Here is a 23,926-nt window from a genome sequence, read left to right as displayed (position 1 = left end):
AGAATGCCTTATATGAATGGAGAAGATACAATGCTTTCTCCTTAAGGTGGGGAACAAGAGCAGATATGCTTACTCTTTACCTGTCCAGTAAACTTTGAAACCTAGTCCCCACCAAAATAGTCTGGCAATAAAATGACACAATTAGGATAGGATTGGCAAGGTAGAAGCAAAATCTTTATATGTAGATGAAATGATCATCTACAGAGAAAATACTAAGAAATCTCTAGGAGCCCCTAGAACTTGTATTTGAATTTAGCAGGATTAGAAAACACAAGGTATGTATAAAAATTCAGATCTATGTATACTTGCTATAAATGAAGAATTGGATATTGAAATCTGAAAGTTATGTACGAGTACAAAGGACCTGGAAAAGTAAATAGGAAAAGAAAAAAAAAGTGTTGGAAGATGTTTAGTACCTAATTTAAGACTTCCTTTAAAGCTACAGTCATCAAGGCAGTGTTGGTGTAAGGAAAGACATATAGATCATTGGAATAAAAGAGAATATAGAAATAGAACCACACATATATGGTCTGCTGAGTTTTGAAAGATTATTTAACATTAACATTTTATAGAATATAAACTCAATTCAAGAGCCAAGGAAAAGATAGTGCTTTCAGCAAACAGCACTAGAACACCTGATATCCATATATAAAAAATTAACCTCAACCCTTTATTTCCAAACATAAAAATAACTTGAAGGGATCTTTGAACCTAAATATGAAAACCTAAAACTATAAAACTGTAAGAAGAAATTATAAGGGAAAATGTTTATGAATTTAGGGGAGGCAAGAACTTCCTAGGATACAAAAAACATGATGTATAAAAGAAAAACATTAATAAATGAGATTCCATCAAAATTTAGAACTTTAAATGACATCATTAAAATGAAAAGGAGTCCTTAAACAGACCATATTTACAATGCATATAACCTATGACTAGAATATGTAAAGAATTCTTAGAGCTCATTAATAGACAACCCAATTAAAATGTAGACATAAGAAGATGATAAATAGCCAGGACAGCACAAGGAAAGGTGTGCAACTCTAGAATCAGAAAAATACTAATCAGTACAATAGCAAGATTGAATTATACATTCATTAGGGAGATGAAGTTAAAAGTTTTAAAAGCCTTGTCATGACTTTTTCTTTTTGTTGGAGTCTCCCGCTTTGAGTTTAATTTGTCACGCCCAATGGATTCATTCTGCTGGGCTTCCTGGGGTTGTGATCCTCATTGTCTTTTCCTAGGGTATGGTCTAAAATTTGTTGGAGTGCTGGTTTGGTATTCCTGAAGTTCCTGAGGTGGTCTTTATCATGAAAGTATCTTATTTCTCCATCAATTTTGAAGGATAATTTTGCAGGGTGCATCAATCTGGGTTGGAGGCTGTTTTCCTTTGGAGCTTAAAATACATCACTCCAAGCTCTTCTTGCCTTGAGGGTTTGCATTGAGAAGTCTGCTGTGATTCTGATGGGCTTTCCTTTGTATGTGATTTGTTTCTTTTCTCTCACTGCTTGTAAAATTTTTTCTTCTATTAGATTTCTGGAATCCTAACTATTATATGCCTATGTATAGATTTTTTTTTTTTTTTTGATCAAAGCTAGCTGGAGTCCTATATGCCTCACTTATCTGTATGTCAAGTTCTTTTCCCCTTCTTGGGAAGTTTTCTGCCACCACTTCTGTGAACAGTTTTTTTATGTTATCTGCACTCTCTCTTGTTTCTTCATTGACTCCAATCAGTCTTATGTTACTCTTCTTTGCATCGTCTAGCAGCTGCTGGGTTGATTTCTCGTGTTCCCTTAGAATTTTAGAGCAATTTTTCTTTTCCTGGTCACTAATTGCAATCTTTTCTTCTATATCTGAAATTCTGTCCTCACATTGGTTCATTCTGCTGCACAGACTTTCAATGGAGTTTTTAATCTCCTGGAAATCTGTTTGCATCTGTTTTATGGATTCCATTTGTTTCCTATGTTGGGATTCCATCATGTTCCTCAGATCCTCTATTTTTTTATCTGCGTCCTCTCTAGATTTATTAATCATGTCTTGCACTATGAGCACAATCTTTGCTGTTATCTGAGAAATTATTTCTGATTTCATTTTTCCCAGATCCTCCTTTGTTGTCAGTTCAAAGAGTCTAGGTGGTTGAGTATCAGTTTGTTCCATCTCATTTCCCATTGGGGTTGCTGTAGGTGATCTGGAAGTCTGTTTTTGAGGCTTGTTTACATGTCTTCTCATTTCCACGGGGCAGGGGGTGCTTCTGGTGCCTGCACAGCTCACCTTTTCTGCCCTAGGAGCATGGAATGGCACCCCACAGTTGTTTATTTGCAAAAAATCAACAAGCTGACGCTAAAATTCCAACGAAAACATGAAGGCTTGAAAAAGGTATAAAAGCATCTAGAACTTTTACTATAGGTTTTCAAGATTTGTTATAATGTTGTAGCAATCAAATCAGTGTAAAATTTGCATGAATTCATCAAAGAGATGAATAAATACAATAGAGAGCCCAGTAATATGCACACAAATATATGCACAGTTGATTTTCAGTTAAAGTGAAAAGGTATTTCTGTGAAGAAAGGATAACCTTCAACAAATGGTACTTAAATATTGGATAATCATACGCATAATAAAAAAAATACTCCACTAAAATCATATAGCCCTCATTCCTCTATACACACACACACATACACACACACACACGCACACAAATATGAGTAAGTTGAACCTCTTTAGCTGGATAAAAAACAATTGTTATTTACTAGAAACATGTAGTAACAAAAAATAAAAATTGAAAAAAAATCTACTAAGGATTTAGAACAAACTTCATATTTATTTATAAAAGGTATACCGTCTCATAAAATAAAGAATATTGCTGTCTTATAAACAATGAAACTGTATTCAAATCAATTGCATAACTATGAGACAAAATTCCTTTACCTTGATATAGATGAGAACCAATTTCTTTGCTCTAATACAATAATTTACATAGCAATCAATTTTCTACAAGTTTATATCTACCCCTTCAGAGTTGTAAAACAACTTAGTAATGAGTCAACCAAATATTTTACATAGTAAGGATATAAGTATTTACACCTGAGTTCAGTTTATATATTTTGACAAAAAAATCACATTGCAAAATATTTTAGAATTTTGAACTATTATACATAATTGTCTAATTTATTTATTTACAAAATTGTGTCTTATTTTATATATTTGGACTAGCTATTTACTTCACTGAAAAGTCAGTATTAAGGTATTTTTTAAAATAAAGAAATTTTTTATTAAAAAATAAGAAACTTGTCTAAAGCAATAGTCACCTTAAACAGTAGAAAAACACTCTTTTACAATCTCCTCTTTATGAGCCTATATCAACATTTGTATGATCCTGTGTTTAGTCATGGGTATGAATGGTCTACCTTCTACATTCATTAGTTCATTAAGAATAAAAACCAAAGAATTCTTACTTCTGTCTACCCACTGGAAGAATTTAAAATACCAGGTAGGATTATCAATAGATTTTTGGGGGAAGGTACTGCGGGTCGAACTCAGGACCTTGAGCTTGTGAGGCAGGCGCTGGAACCACTGACCTAAATCCCTGGCCCCAATAGATGCTTGATAAATAGATAAATGGTAAAATGGAACAAGCCACATTTCCCCAGTGATCTGTACATTCTTTAGGCATAAGTTATTTCCACTAATAAGAAAAAAAATACAGTCACATTAAGGTAGATGAGAAAAATAATTGTGAACAAATTCTGCTCCATTAAAAATGGAGAAAGAGCTGTCTCTCTGACATCTAAATTTCCTCATGCACAGATCTGAAGCTGAAAGAACTTAGCACATTAGGTATGTATCCCTAAGACATAGGAGTTGGGCATTTCAGTATGAGAATGATTTCATACTTCCTGTAACTATCTCAAATGGAGACTCTGTTGAGATCTAGCTCTCATCCTAAACAACAGCACATGGGAGGCATATTCTGTTGCTCTGCAGGTGACCATGGCTCACACATTGAGCCACATGTATCACAAGATTAGGAAGAGTCCTTCCTTAGTCCTGGCATAGCCAATAGCATATTTTCATTTGCCAGAAGAAATTCCCACCAAAGTGACTGAAACATTGAAGAAAACTTTTTTTTTCCCCTAACCATAGAACTTACATTAGATAGGACACGTGGCAGGACACAACTTTGGTACAATTCAATTAGAATTTCAGTTCTGTTCCTCTGGAATTCTCTAATTCCAGACCCCATTTACATCAGCTCTTTCTTCAGGCTGACTTTCTCCCAGATGGGAAGATGGTTGCCATGTTTATTGTTTCCACATATTGCTTTGTTCACAAACAGCAGTCATTTCACACAGCATTAAACAAAATTTCTGAGGATTGAGGCACCCTTGAACCAATAATTTTCCCAAGAAAGATCCACAAACCAATTGTTATATGCCTGGGCTATCTGATACAGTCCACATGGACAATAATCCAGACCTGAACTCAGGAAGATGGCCCCACCAACCAACGCAGTTGCTGTCTATGGGAGAAGAGAAGTAGATGATGGCCTATAATATATCTATCCTGTTGAAGAAGACCTGAAATTCTACTGTCACCATTCTAATATTTAAAATATGTTTTGGTTTATGTTTACAATAATAATAAGTTCTAATATTCTTAACTCATATCTGTCTGGATAGTATTTGGAGGACAGAAGCATTCAATACTAAAAAATGACTGACTTAGGGAATATCCTAGGCATAGGTACTCATCATACTACTTCAATTAGTAATAAATCATTTGCTTATAGTAAAAAGCCATGATGATAAGAAATGTGCTTATATTCTAACTGCTAATAATGTAGTATGTTATTCAGCTTTCTGATACTTAACAAAAGTACCTGAGATAATCAATTTAAAAAGGAAAGAAACATTTTGGTTCAGAACTTTGTCAATGATTATTTGGCCCCATTGCTCTAGGACCTGTGGCAAGGAAGCATAACGGCAGGGAATGTGCAGAGGGGCAAAGCCTTATCTGATGGCTGTGATGCAAAAGACAAAAAGGAAGAGAAGGGGAGTCCCAGATTCCCCTTCAAGGGGATACAATTAATAACCTAAGACCCCTCACTGGGCCCAATTTAAAGGTTCCCTCCCTCCCAATAATGCCAAACTGGGCAATGTTTTTTTTTTTTCAATTTATTGAGTATAGTGGTACATTTTAAGTATACATTATGATCACATTCATCATTGGGAATTTATACCTATACATGATATATCTTGGTTCTTATTTTTTTCCCATTCCCTTGCCCTCCTTTCAACTCTTCCACCCCTCACTATTTACAAAAGTTTAGTTTCCATTTTTTCCTTCTTTGTTTCATTTTTTTATTTCCCTTCTTTTCTTTCCTCCACCCCTCTCCCTAGTTCCCCTTCTCCTTTGAACATTTTCTTCCTGTTTCACAATACCTATTATGCAGTTTGGTCCTTATATACACTGTCAGCTTCTCACACCAGAGAAACAATTTGTGTGTCCTATTTATTTCAGTTAAGAGTAGGGCCTCAAGGTGTATCCATTTAGCTATAAATGTCTCTAGTTTATCTTTCTTTATGGCAGAGTAGTACTCTATTTTATTAAAACAACAACAACAACAACAACAAAACATCTTTATCCAGTCACCAGTTGATGGACACTTGGGCTGTTTACAAGATTTAGCTATTACAAACTGTGCTGCTATAAACATGGGTATGCATATATCACTGTGGTATGATACTTTTAATTCTTTTGGGAATATATGCAGAAGAGGAATACCTGTGTCAAATGGGAACTCTAATCCTAGTTCTTTGAGGTATCTCTGCACTGATCTCCACGGTGATTGCGCCAGTCAATACTCCCACCAACAGTGGAGAAGTGTTCCTTTTTTCCCACAGCCCCTGCCAAAATTTGTTATAGGCTGATTTCTTGATAGCAGTCATTCTTTCTGGGGTGAGATGGAATCTCAACATTGTTTTCATCTGCATCTCTCAAATGACCAGTGATGTTGAACATTTTTTCATATGCTTATTTCCTGCTTCTACTTCTTTGTCTGAGAAATGTTTATTCATTTCAGATGCCCATTTTTGGATTGGGTCTTTAAATTTGAGAGGTCTGATTTTTTTTAAGTTCTTTATATATTCTAGATAGTAGTCCTTTGTCTGAGGAACAGCTGCTAAAAGTTTTTTTCTAGGACTGGGGATTTAGCGCAGTGGTTCCGCCACCTGCCTCGCAAGCACAAGGACCCGAGTTCTATCCCTGGTACCAAAAAAATAAAAAATTTCTACATTGTATGTTGTCTCTTCATTCTGTTGGTGGTTTCTCTAGCTGTGCAGAAGCTTTTTAATAAGATGAGATCCCAGTTGTTGATTCCTTATGCTAATTCCCATGCAAATGAGGTTTTGTTCATAAAGTCTTGTCCTACACCAATGTCTTCAAGAGTTCTACCTAAACTATCTTCCAGCAGGTTTAGTGTTTCTATTTTAATATTTAGATTTTTTGATCCATTTTTATTTTAGTTTAGTGCATAGTGAAAGATATGGGTCTAGTTTCAATCTTTGGCAAGTTTAAACCCAGTTTTACCAGCACCACTTATTAAAGAGGCTATCATTACCCCTGTGAAGGCATTTAGCTCCTTTGTCAAATATGAGGTAGCTGAGTTTATCTGGAGTTATTTCTGGATCTTCTAATCTGTTTCATTGATCTTTGGATCTGTTTCTTTGCCAATACCATGCTGTTTTTATCACAGTAGCTTTGTAGTATAGTTTCAAGATGGGGGTTGTGATTTTTTTTGTTTCAACTTTGGTAATTCATACATATCTAGGAATCTGTTCACTTCTTCTGTTTTCCATCTTATTGGCATATAGGTTCTTGAAATAGGTATGGATGATCCTCTGGATTTCTGATGGGTCCATTGTAATTTCACCCTTTTCATTACTAATTGCATGGATTTGAGCCTTTTCTTCCCTTTTTTGGATGAAGTTAGCTCACATTTTGTTCATTCTTTCAAAGAATCAACTCTTCAATTCATTGGATTTTTGTATCAATCTCTTAGTCTCCATTGCATTGATTTCTGCTCTGAGTTTTATAATTTCCTCCTTTGTAGGAGCTTTGAGTTTGTCTTGCTCTTCTTTTTCTAGGAGCCTGAGGCTCAGCATTAGGTTGTTTAATTCCAGTATATTGTATTGGCATTATCATTTAATTGTAGAAGCTGTCTAATTTCTTCTTTAATTTTCTTTGTGACCCACTGGTTGTTCAGGAGAATGTTATTAAATTCCCATGTGTTTGTCAAGGTCTTACGGTTTCTTTTGCTATTGATCTCCAGTTTCATTGCACAATGGTCTGACAATATACAGAGGATAACTTCAATTCCTTTGCATTTACTTAAGCATATTCTATGAGCTAGCGTATGGTCTATTTTGGAGAATGACCCATGGGCAGCTGAGCAGAATGTGTATTCTGATTTTATGGGGTGGAACACTCTATAGACATCTATTAAGTTCATTTGTTCAAAAGCTTGGTTTAGTTCTAGTATTTCCTTGTTGATTTTTTTTTTGTCTAGTTGATCTAATTGTGACAGTGGGATGTTGACATACCTCACTAGTATTTTATTAGTGGTTATTTGATTTTTAATGTCCATTAATCTCTTTTTTATATAGTTGTATGTACTAGTATTTGATCCATATATTTTTATGATTGTCATTTCTTGCTCTTGGATTGTTCCCTTTAAAAGCATGCAGTGGCCTTCTTTGTTTCTCTTAATTAGTTTTGGTTTGAAATCCACTTTGTCTGCAAGTAGGATAGCTAACCCTGCTTTTTCCCAGGTTCCTATCTAAGGGAGTATTATTTTCCATCCTTTGACTTTTAGTATATGAATTTCTTTTTGAATTAAGTGTGTTTGTTGTATACAGCATGTTGTTGGACCTTTCTTCTTGATCCATTCTGCCAGTCTGTTTCTTCTGATTGGTGAATTAAGGCCATTGATATTGATGGTTATAACTGATATGTATTGACCTATCCTTGTTATGATATTTTGTGGTTGTTGGTTCTTTTTTTTTTTTCTGCTTCCCTTTAATTTCTTGCCTTGCCCGATGGCTTCATTCTGTTGGACTTCATGGAGTTGGGACCATCATTGTCTTTTTCTACAATATTGTTTAGAATATTTTGGAGTGCTGGTTTGTTATTTATGAAATTCTTCAGGAGTTCTTTGTCATGAAAGTATCTTATTTCTCCATCAATTTTGAAAGATAGTTTTGCAGTGTACATCAATCTGGGTTTCAGTTTGTTTTCTTTCAAGTCTTGAAATAATTCACTCCAGCCTCTTCTAGATTTGAGGGTTTGTGGTGAGAAGTCTGCTGTAATTCTGATGGGCTTTCCTTTGTATGTGATTTGTTTCATTTCTCTGATTTTAATAATTTGTTCGACTGTTGGGTTTTTGGAATCTTTACTATTATATGCCTAGGTATAGACTTTTTTTATATATATTGGCTAGTTGGAGTCCTAGCTGCCTCACTTATATGTATGTCAAATTCTTTTCCCCAGCATGGGAAGTTTTCTGCCATTACTTCTGAGAACTTTTTTTTTAAATGTCATTTGCATTATCTCCTGCTTTTTTTTTTTTATTCCAATCAGTCTTATGTTATTTTACTTTGTTATCTTGCAGCTGCTGGATTGATTTCTCATGGACACTTTCTATTTTTAAGAAATCCCTCTTTTCATGGTCACTAACTACTAACCACAATCCTGTCTTCTATTGCTGATATTCTGTCCTTACATTGACACATTCTGATGTGCATACCTTCAGTGAAGTTTTTAATCTCCTGGATATCTGTTTGAATCTGTTTCATGGATTCCATTTCTTCCCTATGCTGGACATTCATGGATTTCATCATATTCCTGAGCTCCTCTTTTATTTTATCTGTGTCTGCCCTAGAATTATTAATCATGTTTTCACTATGGTCACCATCTCTGTTGTTATCAGAGAAATTATTTCCAACATCGTTTTTTTCAGAGCCTCTTTCCTTTGCCAGTTTGGAGAGTCCAGGTGGTTGAGTTTTCAATTATTCCATCTCTCTGTCCATGGATTTGCCTTTGGTGATCTGGAAGTCTGAGTTTGCATCTTGTTTAGGTATCTTCTCATTTCTTTTTGTTGTTGTTTTTGATGTTTTTGGTTTAATTCCTGGGTTGCTGCTTGTAAAGTGCTTATTAGGAGTATCTTTATTTCTAGTATTTAGAACCCTTAGGGAATGGTTACTTCTGAGATTGTCTTCCAAGTATAGTTGGCCTTTGGATTTTGAGTCTATAATGGCCCTTAGGCAATCTCAGTCTTGGTATACCAGGAAGGACAACTGACTAGAGGGATCACATCGCCTTGGCCAAAGTAGTACAATCAACATCAACAATAGCATCAAACATAGCTTAGAGAATGACAAATTGAGCACCTGGAAGGAAGCTCCCCTGCCGCCATCCCATGCTCCTAGGGCAGAGAAGGTGAGCTGTGTGGGCACCAGAAGCACCCCTCCCCCCGTGGAAATGAGAAGACATGTAAACAAGCCTCAAAAACAGACTTCCAGATCACCTACAGCAACCCCAATGGGAAATGAGATGGAACAAACTGATACTCAACCACCTAGACTCTTTGAACTGACAACAAAGGAGGATCTGGGAAAAATGAAATCAGAAATAATTTCTCAGATAACAGCAAAGATTGTGCTCATAGTGCAAGACATGATTAATAAATCTAGAGAGGACACAGATAAAAAAATAGAGGATCTGAGGAACATGATGGAATCCCAACACAGGAAACAAATGGAATCCATAAAACAGAGGCAAACAGATTTCCAGGAGATTAAAACCTCCATCGAAAGTCTGTGCAGTAGAATGAATCAATGTGAGGACAGAATTTCAGATATAGAAGAAAAGATTGCAATTAGTGACCAGGAAAAGAAAAATTGTTTTAAAATTCTAAAGGAACACAAGAAATCAATCCAGCAGCTGCTAGATGATGCAAAGAAGAATAACATAAAACTGACTGGAGTCAATGAAGAAAGAGGAGAGAGTGCAGATAACATAAAAAAACTATTCACAGAAGTGGTGGCAGAAAACTTCCCAAGAAGGGGAAAAGAACTTGACATACAGATAAGTAAGGCATATAGAACTCCAGCTAGCTTTGATCAAAAAAAAAAAATCTATACATAGGCATATAATAATTAGGATTCCAGAAATCCAACCGAAGAACAAAATTCTACAAGTAGTGAGAGAAAAGAAACAAATCACATACAAAGAAAAGCACATCACATTCACACCAGACTTCTCAGTTCAAACCCTCAAGGCAAGAAGAGCTTGGAGTGATGTATTTCAAGCCCTAAAGGAAAACAGCCTCCAACCCAGATTGATGCACCCTGCAAAATTATCCTTCAAAACTGATGGAGAAATAAGATACTTTCATAATAAAGAGCACCTCAGGAACTTCAGGAATACCAAGCAAGCACTCCAAAAAATTTTACACAATACCCTAGGAAAAGACAATGAGGATCACAACCCCAGGAAGCCCAGCAGGATGAATTCATTGGGCATGATGAATTAAACGCAAAGGGGGAGAATCCAACAAAAAGAAAAAGTCTTGACAAGGCTTTTAAAACTTTTAACTTCATCTCCCTAATGAATGTATAATTCAATCTTGTTATTGTACTGATTAGCATTTTTCTGATTCTAGAGTTGCACACCTTTCCTTGTGCTGTCCTGGCTATTTATCATCTTCTTATGTCTACTTTTTAATTGGGTTGTCTATTAATGAGCTCTAAGAATTCTTTATATATTCTGGTCATAGGTTATATGCATTGTAAATGTAGTCTGTTCAAGGACTCCTTTTCATTTTAGTGATGCAATTTAAAGTTCTAAGTTTTGATGGAATCTCATTTATCAATTTTTTTCTTTTATAAATCATGTCTTTTGTATCCTCGGTAGTTCTTGCCTACCCTGAATTCATAAACATTTTCCCTTATAATTTCTTCTTAAAGTTTTATAGTTTTAGGTTTTCATATTTAGGTTCAAAGATCCCTTCAAGTTATTTTTATGTTTGGAAATAAAGGGTTGAGGTTAATTTTTCATATATGGATACCAGGTGTTCTAGTGCTGTTTGCTGAAAACACTATCTCTTCCTCTGCTCTTGAAATGAGTTTATATTCTATAAAATGCTAATGTGAAAAAATCATTCAAAACAGCGGACCATATATGTGTGGTTCTATTTCTATATTCTCTTTTATTCCATTGATCTATATGTCTTTCCTTACACCAACACTGCCTTGATTATTGTAGCTTTAGAAGAAGTCTTACAATTCGGTACTAAACATCTTCCAACACTGTTTTTGTTTTTTGGGGCTCTGTTTTTGTTTTTGTTTTTTTTAACTTTTCCAGGTCCTTTGTACTCTTACATAACTTTCAGATTTCAATATCCAATTCTTCATTTATAGCAAGTATACATAGACCTGAATTTTTATACATACCTTGTGTTTTCTAATCCTGCTAAATTCAAATACAAGTTCTAGGGGCTCCTAGAGATTTCTTAGTATTTTCTCTGTAGATGATCATTTCATCTACATATAAAGATTTTGCTTCTACCTTGCCAATCCTATCCTAATTGTGTCATTTTATTGCCAGACTATTTTGGTGGGGACTAGGTTTCAAAGTTTACTGGACAGGTAAAGAGTAAGCATATCTGCTCTTGTTCCCCACCTTAAGGAGAAAGCATTGTATCTTCTCCATTCATATAAGGCATTCTTGCTGGAAGTATGGAGTACATGTCTTTAATCTGTTGAGAAGATTCTGTTCTACTTCCAGTCTCCTGATAGCTTTCACCATGAACAGCTGTGGAATTTAGTCCAATACTTTTTCTCCCACTAGTAACAGGATCATATGGCTCTTTCCTTTCCTCTGTTAAAATGATGACTTTTGGGGGTGGGTCTTCCAATGCTGAACCAACACTGCCATCCCTATAACAAAACCACTTTCTACATACTGCCAGATCTGATTTCTAATTGTTTTGTTAAACAAATTTCTATCTATGTTCATACTTTTTTCTTCTATTATCTTTATCCAGTTTTAGGATTAGCACAATGTTGAGTTCCTAAAATGAGGGGAGAAGTGTTCCTTCTTTTTTCTGCTTTAATTGTTTGATATAATTTATCACTTAAAATGTATATGAGCCTGCTGTTGCCATGTAGGTAGGGTTTTCAAGCTAGGAATATACTTTCTTTAATAGGTGCTATTCAAATTTTATATTTCCTCTAGAGTTAGTTTCATTAATTTGTCTTCCAAGGTACTTCTTAGAAGTTGTCAAATTTATTTCAAAAAAGATTTTTGTGATATGCATTCTATATCCTTTCAAATTCTGTAAAATCTGGGGTAATGTCTCCTAGATCTTGATAATGTAATTTAAAAAATGTATAATTGATATTGTGTAACAGGAAGAAAAGGTCTAAAGGAGCAGGGGAAGTGGGAGGGGTAGGGGAAAGGAAAGAAGGGAAAAGAAAAAATATGAGAAAAAAAAAAGCAAATAACATTAGCTGGGGGGGTTTTGGTATATTTGTTCAGCTACCTGAATAAATTATTACAGCTTCAAGGATAATATGATCTATCAAAAGAAATCAATTTAACTTGCATTTAAGAAACAAGAAGTACACAGTGATTCTAACCTCTGGAGGTTGAGTTGTCTTGTTTTCTTTTTAACTGTTTTTAATCCTCAACAATTCCAAACTATATACTCTTATCAAATTGGAGCAACTCATTTTGAATCCTGAGGGCAGTTGGTAAAAGATGGTAGCAAAGGGCTGGAATATGGGTGGATAAATGACCCATGGAGGAAATGACTGTCTTATGTTGGGTCTAAAACCTAACTAATAAATATTTATCTGTTATTGCTAAAAAAAAAAAGAAGAAGAAAAGAAAATGACAAATTGTGGTAACTATTAATCTAACACCTTCAACCACATGAACTAGACTTGTGATTATACCTCAAAACCAAGGACCAATCAGAAATATGTTTCCAATAAATAAGCCCCTCAATATAGTGGATTTATGCTCCAGGAAGAAGACTTAGAAGGTACAGAGTTGGGGAGAGTAGAAAGATAGAAGAAGAGGGAGAGGTTAGAAATAGGGCTAGAGGACATATGGAGATCATGCAAACTTTGGGAAACTGGTGAAGATAGGAGAACAAGAAAGAAAGAAGGAACAAATACAAGAACAGAACAAACAGCAACAGGAAAGCTAGAAACTGTATTCACTCTCCTATAAAAATAACAATAGAGAGGAAAAGAAAAAAATAGTACAAGAACAGGAAAAAGAAAGAAGAGAAATGAAGAACACGAACAAGAACAAGAAGAATAAGAAAAACAATAAGAAGAAGAAAGGAGAAGTAAAAAGAGAGAGAAAAAAAAGGGTTTCCTTCAAGGCATGTCCCTGCTGTCACTGGTAGATAATGTGAGCAGCAGTATACAGATCCAAGTCAAGTAATCTCAACAAGCCCATCATAGTTCACTGTGATTCAGGGTTGTTTCCGGCTGGGAGGCCGGAATTGAGCTCCCTGATCTCCGGCAAGTTTGAACTCTCCACAGTTTTACTGCAGGTTTGAGTCACCCTTCCCCTGCATTGAGTCTGTCTTCCGATAGAATGTGCTGATCCCATCAACTCACCAACTGCTGTAGTCCCCTGGGTCTTCACTACAGTGACTCTCTTTGCTCTCCCCTTGGGGTTCAACTTTCAACAAGCCTTGGAGAGGCTCTCTCTCTGCTACTCACCACTGTGCCAACTTCTGGAGCACATAGCAATGGCTTTTCTGGCCCTTGGCCCCTCTGCCACCAGGATCCAGATCCCTTCACCAGGGCGGGCCCTCTCGGGGTTGTGTGGTCTGGGGTGGGCCATTCCTACTAGGTCCAAGCTGGACAATGTTACAGTTTAGATCTAAAATGTACCCCAAATGTCTCATGTGTTTGGGAGATGATTGGTTCAAGGGCACTGTATTCATTAGTGGCTGCCTCCTTTGATGAGTTCATAGCTTAATGTACTGTTAGGAGGAGGGTCTGTGTGGAGGAGGGTCTCTAGGGACATGACCTGGAAGGGGATATTTTTATTACCCAATCTTCCTTTCTTTTTCTGCTTGCTGACTGTCACATGGTGAGCTGCTTTCCTTCACTATGTCTTTCTCCATGTAGTTTCTGCAGTGGAGCCAGCTGACCAGGGAGTGAAACCATAAGCAAAAGTAAACTTCTCCTTTAAGTTGTGGGTACCAGGTATTTTGTCCAGTGACAGGAAAATAGCTAAGACAGGGACTAAGCCTTTACCACATGGGCCTTTGGGAGATATCTCATATGCAAACTATAAGACCTAGTAGTGGCAAAATTGGGAAATTAATAGCTTAATATCACCAGGCACTGTGTCTGGACTACAAGTATATCCAAACCTACCTGTCCTATTATATGACAAGTTTAGAAGAATTACCTATCACAAAAAGACATATAGGTTTACCTGCATAACTTGAAAACTACCTGTCTCTTTGCCCACATCTCCTTGCCCTCCCCCTTTTCTCTCACCTCCCTCCTGCACCAGGCTTCCACACCACCTTGGGACTCAGTATGTCTGATATCGGTTCAGAGGGCTTGTTGAGTACTTCCAGTGTGTCTTTATTTCACCATAACACCAGAATTCTAATGACTTTCATCTTTTGTGTTCTTCCTCTTCAGCAACAATCATTGTTCCCTGAGAAATGCCTGTTAAAGGAACAGTGAAGGAATCAATGACTCTAGAATAGGTTTCTCTCTATCCATTATTTTAAAATTTGATATTATTTTTATTTCTGAAATTCATATTTTAGATAAACCCAAAGAAGACATAAATATTTATCCCACTGTATTTGAAAGAATTGCAAAAGAAGATTGAAAGAACATTTCAGTGAATAGTCACTGATTTGAGTGAACACTATTTCATTATCTGAAGAATCTGCATACTTCCCGTATTTACAATTAAGCAACACTTAATCTTTGATTAAAAACATAACATATTAAGCAAGACTCTATGCTAAGTAATATAAGATACAGAGCAAGCTAAGGCTAGATACATTGCATCCAGTGCCCAACCATCTAGCGAAGATGTAATCTATGAATTACACACCAGGGCAATAACAGAATTAGGCACCAGCTGCCTGGCATATCTAGAAAAGACTATGATGATAATATCCATGGACTAGAGTGATGAGAGAAATCCATAAAAATAGGAAGATCATGAGTAGCCTTGTTAGACTAAAGAACAGAAGAACCAGATAAAGACTGACTTTATTGAATTGGAGAACTGTATAGAAAGATAATCCTTCTACGTCTCAAATATACTTTTTTATACTGTTAGAGAGATTGCATGTCTTGAAAGACTCAGAAACCTATTTGTTCTCTATAATAAATCAATATTTTTGAAGAGATAACCATAAAAATTCAAACAACCATACACACATACATTTATTTACTCATACACACAGCATTACTTTTCACTTATGTAAACAAATAAATTATAATCTTGATGATAGTATTGTTTGCACAATTTAATTTTTTCTGAACATAGCTCTTATTGTATTATAATGCTTGAATGATTCATATGCAGTGTTTCCCATCCACTTCTCCTGGCCTGTAAAACTTTTTAAAGAAATGTTAACATTTGCAGGCACCAGATGTTTTGACATAAGGAGAAGCAGTATGTAAATTTTAATCCATGCTAGGAACAATAGCCCGCAGGCACCTTTTCCTTATTATGTGAATCATATATTTAACCACAATGTGGTCTATTTTTCCAAAATCATCATGATCTAGAATGTTGTAATCTTGTTTTGTGGTTACCAATTAATGAAACTGATACCCATGTAACATGATATGTATCTACTATGTAACCAATAAGCCTCACTGTATTAAATTTTACCACTTACCCGTTACATGGTCAGCAGTGTGCAAGTGGTAATAATAATAACACCACCAACTCTCTGGGTTTTAATCTTTCTTTTGGAAGTCAATAAAATCATTGTGTGTATTACATTTTACTATTTTATCACTAAAAATACCATGTATTTTAGTGAAAAATATTAAAACATGTTACAGCTTTCTTCATTTCTTTGACTTCACTCAGAATGAGGTAGGTGTGTGTGTGTTTTTCCAATAGAAGAGATGTGACAATAGCTTCAAATGATTTTTAAATGTACGATCTAATAAAGAATAATATAAAAATAGCATATTGCTATGTACAGAATATTTTCTAATACTGAGATTAGACAACTTTTTATAAGCTACCACAGGGCCACACATATATGTAAACATACAATAAACTATCATGTATAAAATCCATTCAGTAATTCATCTTTTCAATCTCTATAGTGTTAAAATAGCCTTGACTTATTTTTATTTATATTAAATTGGCTATTCCTTCTACACAGAAATTATATTGATCAGTATTATTGGCATTGATAGTGTTTTGCAATATCTATTTATGTGGTTTTTGTTTTTTTTAAGCAATGAACCTGTATTTAAATATAGAATACTATTCTTTATAGTTATCTCAGAGCAGTTTTGTTTTATTATGTTTGAAGCAGGTATGTAGAAAAATATCCATAAGCATGATATTAAATATTAGAATGTCTTAACACAGCTGAAATTCTTATTAATTTCATTATCAAGGGATAAGCCTAGTCAATACCAATTAGCAGCTTTAAAAGGTTTTACATATTAGAATACAGTATTCTATTTATCCTAGAATGTCTGGGGAATGTCTAAGTATATTAAAAGATGTTTCAGAGTTTCTTAGTGATCTCGCTGCTACTATTATGCCTGTTAGCAATTTTTCAACATTCTGATAAATATTTTCCATAAATCAAAGCCAAAACAGCACGGAAAAGCAGATGGCAGGAGACCATATTAAAGAATGTAACAATTACTTTTAATAATGGAGAGAATATTGGATCATCATTTTCAGCATGGGCTATGTAGTGAATAGTTGTTACTTATTAAGCCTCGTGTCTGTTAAGTATCCCTTCAGATGATAAACTCACACTATATTTTTTAGTGCAGTCTATATACAAAGGCAAATTAGTATAGTAAAGCATTGAATAATTACAGTGTTTCATGTAATACATGCAAAGAAAATATTGGTGCATTTTAAAAGTACTTGTGCAAAGATTCATGTATGTATTAAAATACATCAATATTCTTCATTTTCTCAGAAAATAAGACACATTACTTTGTTATTAAAAATAAAAAATAGCAATAATTACAACTTCTACAGTCTTATTGCATTAACGTTTTCTTGCTCAAACCAATATTAGATTAAAATTATAGGAATGTTACTTCAAAAATTCATATATATATATTCCTATTTATGTTTAACATATATATACATATATATATTCCTGTTAAAGTCAAAGATTTTTAACTATATTGTTATTGTTAAGATTAAATAGCTGAAGTTCATTTTAGCTTGGCATGTCATAAGCAACTACTATGCTGCTTGAATTTAGCTTGTATTTAAATTTTAGTAATCATAAAGAATAATATAATATGTAACTTACTGATTATACAATTATTTCAGTAAAACAATAGTCTCTCCATTCTTTTGTACGTTTTATTTGTTATATATAAGAACAAGCATTAAGTAACACACAAAATTTGTTTCGATGGAAAAATACAGAATTTTGGCAATAAAAATGACAGTGCAGGAATGGTAGAGGTAGTTTTGCAAACTTAAAAATCTTTGTGTTCTTTAAGCCTATTATATAATGCAGGAAGAAGACATTTCAAAGAGGATTTCATCAGTAGAAAACAATAAAAATCATCTAATTATATAGAAATATACATATAAATCTCTTACAAGGACATAAAAATTTCCCTTTTATATATAAGGCAGGAGATAGTATTATTTTATCCTCAAATTGATGGAATCCTGGGGGAGATTTTAAAAAATCAAAATAACTGTTTTCTGATAATTTAGGATATACTCAAATTCTCTATAACACACGCAGAGGAAAATGTGGCACAGAAACTTTGAGGGTATTTTTCTCAATGTTTGAATAGCTTCTTTGTTTTCAAATTAAAAATCATACAAATGATAAAATACTTGTATATCAATGAATAATGATGATAAGAGGGTCATGATAAATTAGGTCATAAGCACTCTAAATGTGTTTAGTATTTATTAAATACATGTAATTGAAATATCTATACACTTAATGTACACTAACACAAATCGACATCTTATATTTGTCAGTATGCAGGGCACTGGAGGGGCAAATGATGGTATTCCACATAGCACATATAGCTGTGCCATTATCAATACTGAAGCAAAATTCGGTGCTTCGGGTGTTTTCAAGCTACTCAGATGGTTGACCTAGTGCTGATAGCCTAGAAAAATGATTAACTGATTCTAGTTTCAACCCACATCTTACATATCATAAGCCCAGTAAATATCACCCTAGAGACATTATAGAAAATCCTGATGAGTTCATTCAGGTTCTTCTCTTCTATTTTGAGATATATAATACATTATTGTTAATTATAGTCACTCTGCTATAGAAAGTATGTTAATAGAAAAGAAAAAACAGTGGATCATTATCATTATTTAAACCCCACAGTGTCAGGTCAATAAAAAGTATTTTCATGATAACTTAAAGTATAAGAAAATTCTAATGCCACCCAGTCTAACAAAACCAAATAAAAATACATCCTTTGGAAATTTGTGAAATCTAAATTCTCCTGACACTACAGAAAATTAGACAAAATCAAGACTTTTTCTGTACTTATTTTTTAAGTAAGAACTATGAATTATTTTGTGTATAGTCATGTGAGTGAAAAACAATAAAAAAAGGATGAGGAAGGCTATTTTTCAAAGTGCCTATCTCATCTGTCTATTACTCATAGCTTTTTTTTTAACCTGTATGAAGAGATGGTCATTGACATGACAATAAACTGAGGAAATATGATCTGTACATATGTTCTCCAATTGAAATAGGAAAAGTTTGGCAAGAAAAGACACTAAAAATATATATATATAAAGAGCTACATCTATTCATAGGAGGTCTTCATTATATTCAGATAACTGTGAGTTAGAAAAGGCTGATTAATGCAAATCCACAAAATGGTAATCAACATTTTATCACGGAGAAAAAGATTAGATGGGACTTTATCTTGAAAAAGCACCTAAGATAATAACTTTATTTAATTTTATTATTTTAATAAAATAATTTTTAGAATAATTACAATTATGCATTAATACTTTGAACAAGACTTCATTAATTGTATTATAGTCCCATGGTAATTGATGTTTTTGTAACAAAATTATGATATACTATTTTATTCTCTTACTGTTATGTCTCATTTCTGCAAAAGTATTCCATATATTTATCAGTTTTCCTAAGGGTCTCTCTTGATTGTTACTCAGATAATTTGCTTTTGAATTTATGTTATTTTTACTTTAAAATGTATTTGCATGATTTCAAAGTGTTACACAACATTTAGTAAGCAGAGAGAACTAACTCGTAAATATATATCACACAGTAGGCATGATTTGTTGATTGAGGAGTGAATGTTTGAAAGTGGACTCCTTTACCAGTGAAAAACATCTTAGTAAATAATTTACATGTGGGTGGAGGGTAGAGCTGGGGTAAAAATGTAATAACCTAGTAATTGATGTGCTTTTACTTTTCCATCCAGTTTCAACATGATTAGAATCAGATAAATTGCATTCAGATAAATAAGGCTCCCTCTTTTCTCATTATATATGACATTAAATGCACACCCATATTTTGATACATAAATAGTTAATTTGTTATATATGAAAGTTTCACACTTGATGCAGGAATTTTTTACCTGGGATCCAAGGCAACATTCAGGAGGTGCCTACAGCCTTTAGATTGCAAAACTATTAGATGCAAACTATTGCCCACAAATACACTTCTACATTTTTTTTAGGGAGACAGTTTTCACTAGATTCTCAAGGGACCCATGCCATGACAAGTTAAAACTGCTATCCAATTGATTTGTAACATATTTCTGTTGACTGAAACACAGAAGCACTCTGTCTTTTAAAATCCATTACCCATTTTACAAGTCCCTGACATTTTATAAACTGGAAAAAGCAGTGAATATAGTCCCTTTTCCAAATTTTTTGTGTCCAGGTTCAACTATCCTGTGCCAGGTCTCTATGTCAGCCTTGAACAGAATTTAAAATCATGCTAAAGTAATGGCATCAACAGTGAAAATCTTCTTGGCATACAGAGAAAGAAGAATAACAGATAAAATGGGAATAGAAAGTAACAATCTAGAAGAGTTTGTTTTCTAGGGACCCCAAAACATATTCTTTCCCATAATTTGTAAAGTTGAATCAAATTATCAACTTAGGTAATACTATGGAATTTTACCATATTTTTAAAGTCTATAAATTTCCTTGACAATTATTAAGTGTATTTTTTTTCAGTTAGAACATTTCATATGAACACATCTATTTACAATGACCGTTTTAGAAGTTCTCTTTCTATGTCAAACTAATAATTTTAATTCTCCAAAATCTGCACAAACCATGTAATTTAAATATGAGATAATCATTCTACTATAGAATTTAGTATTTCTCCACTTCTATCAGCATTCAAATCTCAAATTTTGTGACAACAAATTTTCTATGTGAGAAAAATTTAAGATCTTTCCAAAAATTCATCTCAAAGTTTAATATTTTTGAGAGGTTACATCGCAGTCAAGTTAGTAACACATTTTAATTTTTAAAAATCTAGTAAAATTTTTTTCATATCTACATTTCATCCTAATTTTCAAAGATCTCCAAAACCTGTTGCCAATTTCATTTTCCCCAACTCCTCAACAAGCATCATGTGTTAGATGACCGAATCTTTCTCATGAATGTCTCATAAAGATAACTCCCTACCTTATCATCATTTTCATCATTTGGTTGATATTATTCCTCTATATTTCTTCCCTCTCACTCAATTCTGCTGTTTCCCTAGACTTTGTCATTCATTTTCATTTTCTCTGCACTTCTCTACTTTATGGCTTATGCTTACACTGTAATTCCATATTTTCTACCTTTTTGTAGAAAACAATGACTTCATGTAGTCCTGTTAAGCATACCCTTGCCAAAAAGTAAAATCATATCTTTCTCATCTGTTCAATATTTTCAAAGCCCCGCTGCAGTTCTCAGTATCCCTTCATAAGTACTGATTGATTAAAAGATCATTTATTGAAGTCCAGAACATAGCAACATGCTTGGTAATCCAATTCCCAAACCCAAACAAGCTCAAAAATTTCGAGTATTATAGATATAAGTATTTGGGATAAATGGCAACTAAGCAACCTGAGGTTATAGGGTACTCTAAATACTCAAGAGAATAGAACTTTATCCTCCACTCAGAGCTGAACAAGATACAGTTTCTGTTTAATTATTTTTGCCAGTTGGCAATCCAATTTTCAACATTTTATCAATTTGGAACAAAACTGTATTAACAATTAATCTGTATCCAATATTTGATATGATGATAAATATTAAATACCTGACAAATTTTCCTAGTAGGACATTTTTATATTTTATTTACTAAAAATAAATAAATATTTACCTGACAGAATGTGATTTCTGATACTGATTATATAATCAGAAGAATGGAAAACTAGAAGAATAAATTTTGCCCACACTGCATACTTATGTGTGGGTATAGTTTGTGTGAAATGATAAAATGTAGGCCATGTTCTTCAAGAAATTGTTCTTAGTATTCTGAATAGAATATAGAGAGATAAATATAAAAGAATGCTTTTAGAATTAGTGCAACTAATCTGACTACAGAAATTAGAATCTAATTTTAGTAATCAGTGTTTTTATAAATTTTCTGTTATATTGTAAAAAAAATCCTATGTTTGTGATAAGTTCACATTTCAATTACAAGTGAGAGATAATCTATTTTCTAATTATTTTCTCTGTAAGACTTGAACTTTGGGTATGTCCACCAGACAATGGAAAAAGACAATAACCATCATATCTGTTGACCTTGATTTTTTAAAAACTCATATGGTAGAAGGTGAACGGCAGAATACAGATGTGAATGACTAAGGGAAGTATTGTATATCTCAGTCAGTTTACTTTTACAGGCCATTCTAGTAGTGCATTATCATGTTGCTTCATCAGAAACATCGGGACAGAGATATTTCGTATGCTGTACATCGTTCCAGAAAAACAAAATGTAAGTAGACATGGACTCTGTAGAAAAAGAGGAAAATATCAAATATAGTCCTCAATAATTCAATGCCATTTTTTTCTTCCTGTGCATTCTTCTGTTGTTTCTAATGACGTTTTTGTAAACAACATATTCTTGTAAGGAAAACTAAGTCAAAGCGATACATGAAACACCGAACATAGTTGAATAGTACCAGCATAGCATTGCTTCCCAGTTGATGAATTGGGCCTGTTTATATCTTATAACTCCTCACCATCCTCTGAGCTGAAGCTACTTCTTCTACTGCTGGATTTAGAAACTGCAGGGGAAGCAGCAGATAGCAGTGGATCTGTTCCAAATGGGGATACTGTGTCATCCAGCAGCATGCCATCCAATCTTTGCTCCTCTTTCAAAGCAGCAGTAAATGATAAATCTGTGAAGTGTGACAAAGGATCAGAGAAGGCAATAGCTTGATCACAGAGCTTGGGGCTTGGCCCCTGAGATGGAGTCAGTTGCCAGCAATAGTCTACTGAATTCTGCTCAGGAGTCTGCTGTTTGGTGAGGTGAGCACCTAAATCAACTGTGCCAAGGGAAGCCAGGGTTGGCAGACCATGGGCATGAGCCTGTATTTCTAGTTCCTGCAATTTCAAACAAGAATCATTAAATAATGCCTTTAAAAGTGGACATAATGAGAAAATAAACCAGAAGTAGAACCAAACTATTAACAGCATTCGAAGTTCAGAGTAGTAAAAATTATAAGTATTCTTTGCAAATAATGGAATCTGGTTCATTTCTGATCCCTGAAAAGTAACGCAGAGAAAATTACCCAGAGATTTAAAAATTCTCCTCCTATTGTTCTGTAAAGGGACTCATGACACATTAAGGTCCCAGAATGGCTCAAACTACAATACAGCCATTCTGAAATAGTGGAAAATCTTCCATTTATTTTTCCTAATTTCTCACCATAATTCTGGACCATTTCATGAAACAGAGCAAAAACTTTACCTGGCTATGAGCATGCTCACATTGAAAAAGAGAAAAATAAAAGCCCATACTTTGATATTTTGTGTTACTTGCACAGATGAGAAGTGACTTAATATAAACTGGTACAATATGGCTTCAGCGATGAAATCCATAGCATTATTATTAAACAGATGAAAGCAAGAAGAGAGAATGGAGAATTTAGTGTCCAATATTATCTAGAGAAACAAATACTCTACTTAACACTGTTTTTTTCTGTGGGGGCAGTATCATAGGTATTTATGAAATGAGCTCTATTTTCTGCACTTTGTAACTAGTTCTTTTCATTCCTTATATGCATATTTAAGTCATCCTGATCCTGAATTTCTAATCAAAACCTAATTGAAACAACCCAATTAGTGAACTTTTAAAAGGTAATAAATTTATCTTTCAGTAGTAAAAAATAAATGTTAGTAAGGACACAAATTGTACCAATGAATAAAACTAATGTCAAGTAAGTCATATGTTAGCTACCCAGTCCATGGCAACATTCTTATAAAAACCTGAATCCGGAGTAGAAGTCGCCTGTTAGCCTGCTCTAATGTCTTCTGCCTGTGTTCTAACTCTCGGGCTCGCTGTTGTTCTTTTTGTAGCCACTTGATGTACTCCACGGATGCTTTCAGAATGGTTCCTTTGTTCCAGCGCGTATCACTGTAGAACGGAGAGATAACCTTT

The 23,926-nt window shown here is 34.1% G+C and overlaps 1 protein-coding gene across 6 annotated transcripts in view; it reads right to left on the bottom strand.

The window, feature by feature from the left end:
* Positions 1-18,871: 18,871 nt before the first annotated feature.
* The window catches only part of Tfec (transcription factor EC), a 74,311-nt gene continuing 69,256 nt past the window's right edge, over positions 18,872-23,926 (bottom strand). For all 6 annotated transcript variants that reach the window (XM_087204614.1, XM_087204615.1, XM_004865269.3 and 3 more), the window contains 2 exons: positions 23,755-23,902; positions 18,872-22,869 (listed from right to left, as the gene is read on the bottom strand). In XM_087204614.1, the coding sequence (XP_087060740.1) occupies positions 22,492-22,869; positions 23,755-23,902 (526 nt within the window). In that variant the 3' untranslated portion in view covers positions 18,872-22,491. The remainder of the gene's footprint in view (positions 22,870-23,754; positions 23,903-23,926) is intronic.

This window comes from Heterocephalus glaber, unplaced genomic scaffold (genome assembly GCF_053883595.1).
Source record: "Heterocephalus glaber isolate CG9 unplaced genomic scaffold, H.glaber_assembly_v1.0 deba00000546, whole genome shotgun sequence".
NCBI lineage: Eukaryota > Metazoa > Chordata > Mammalia > Rodentia > Bathyergidae > Heterocephalus > Heterocephalus glaber.
The sequence above is the reverse complement of the archived record's forward strand: the minus strand, read 5'-3'. Positions and strand labels throughout refer to the sequence as shown.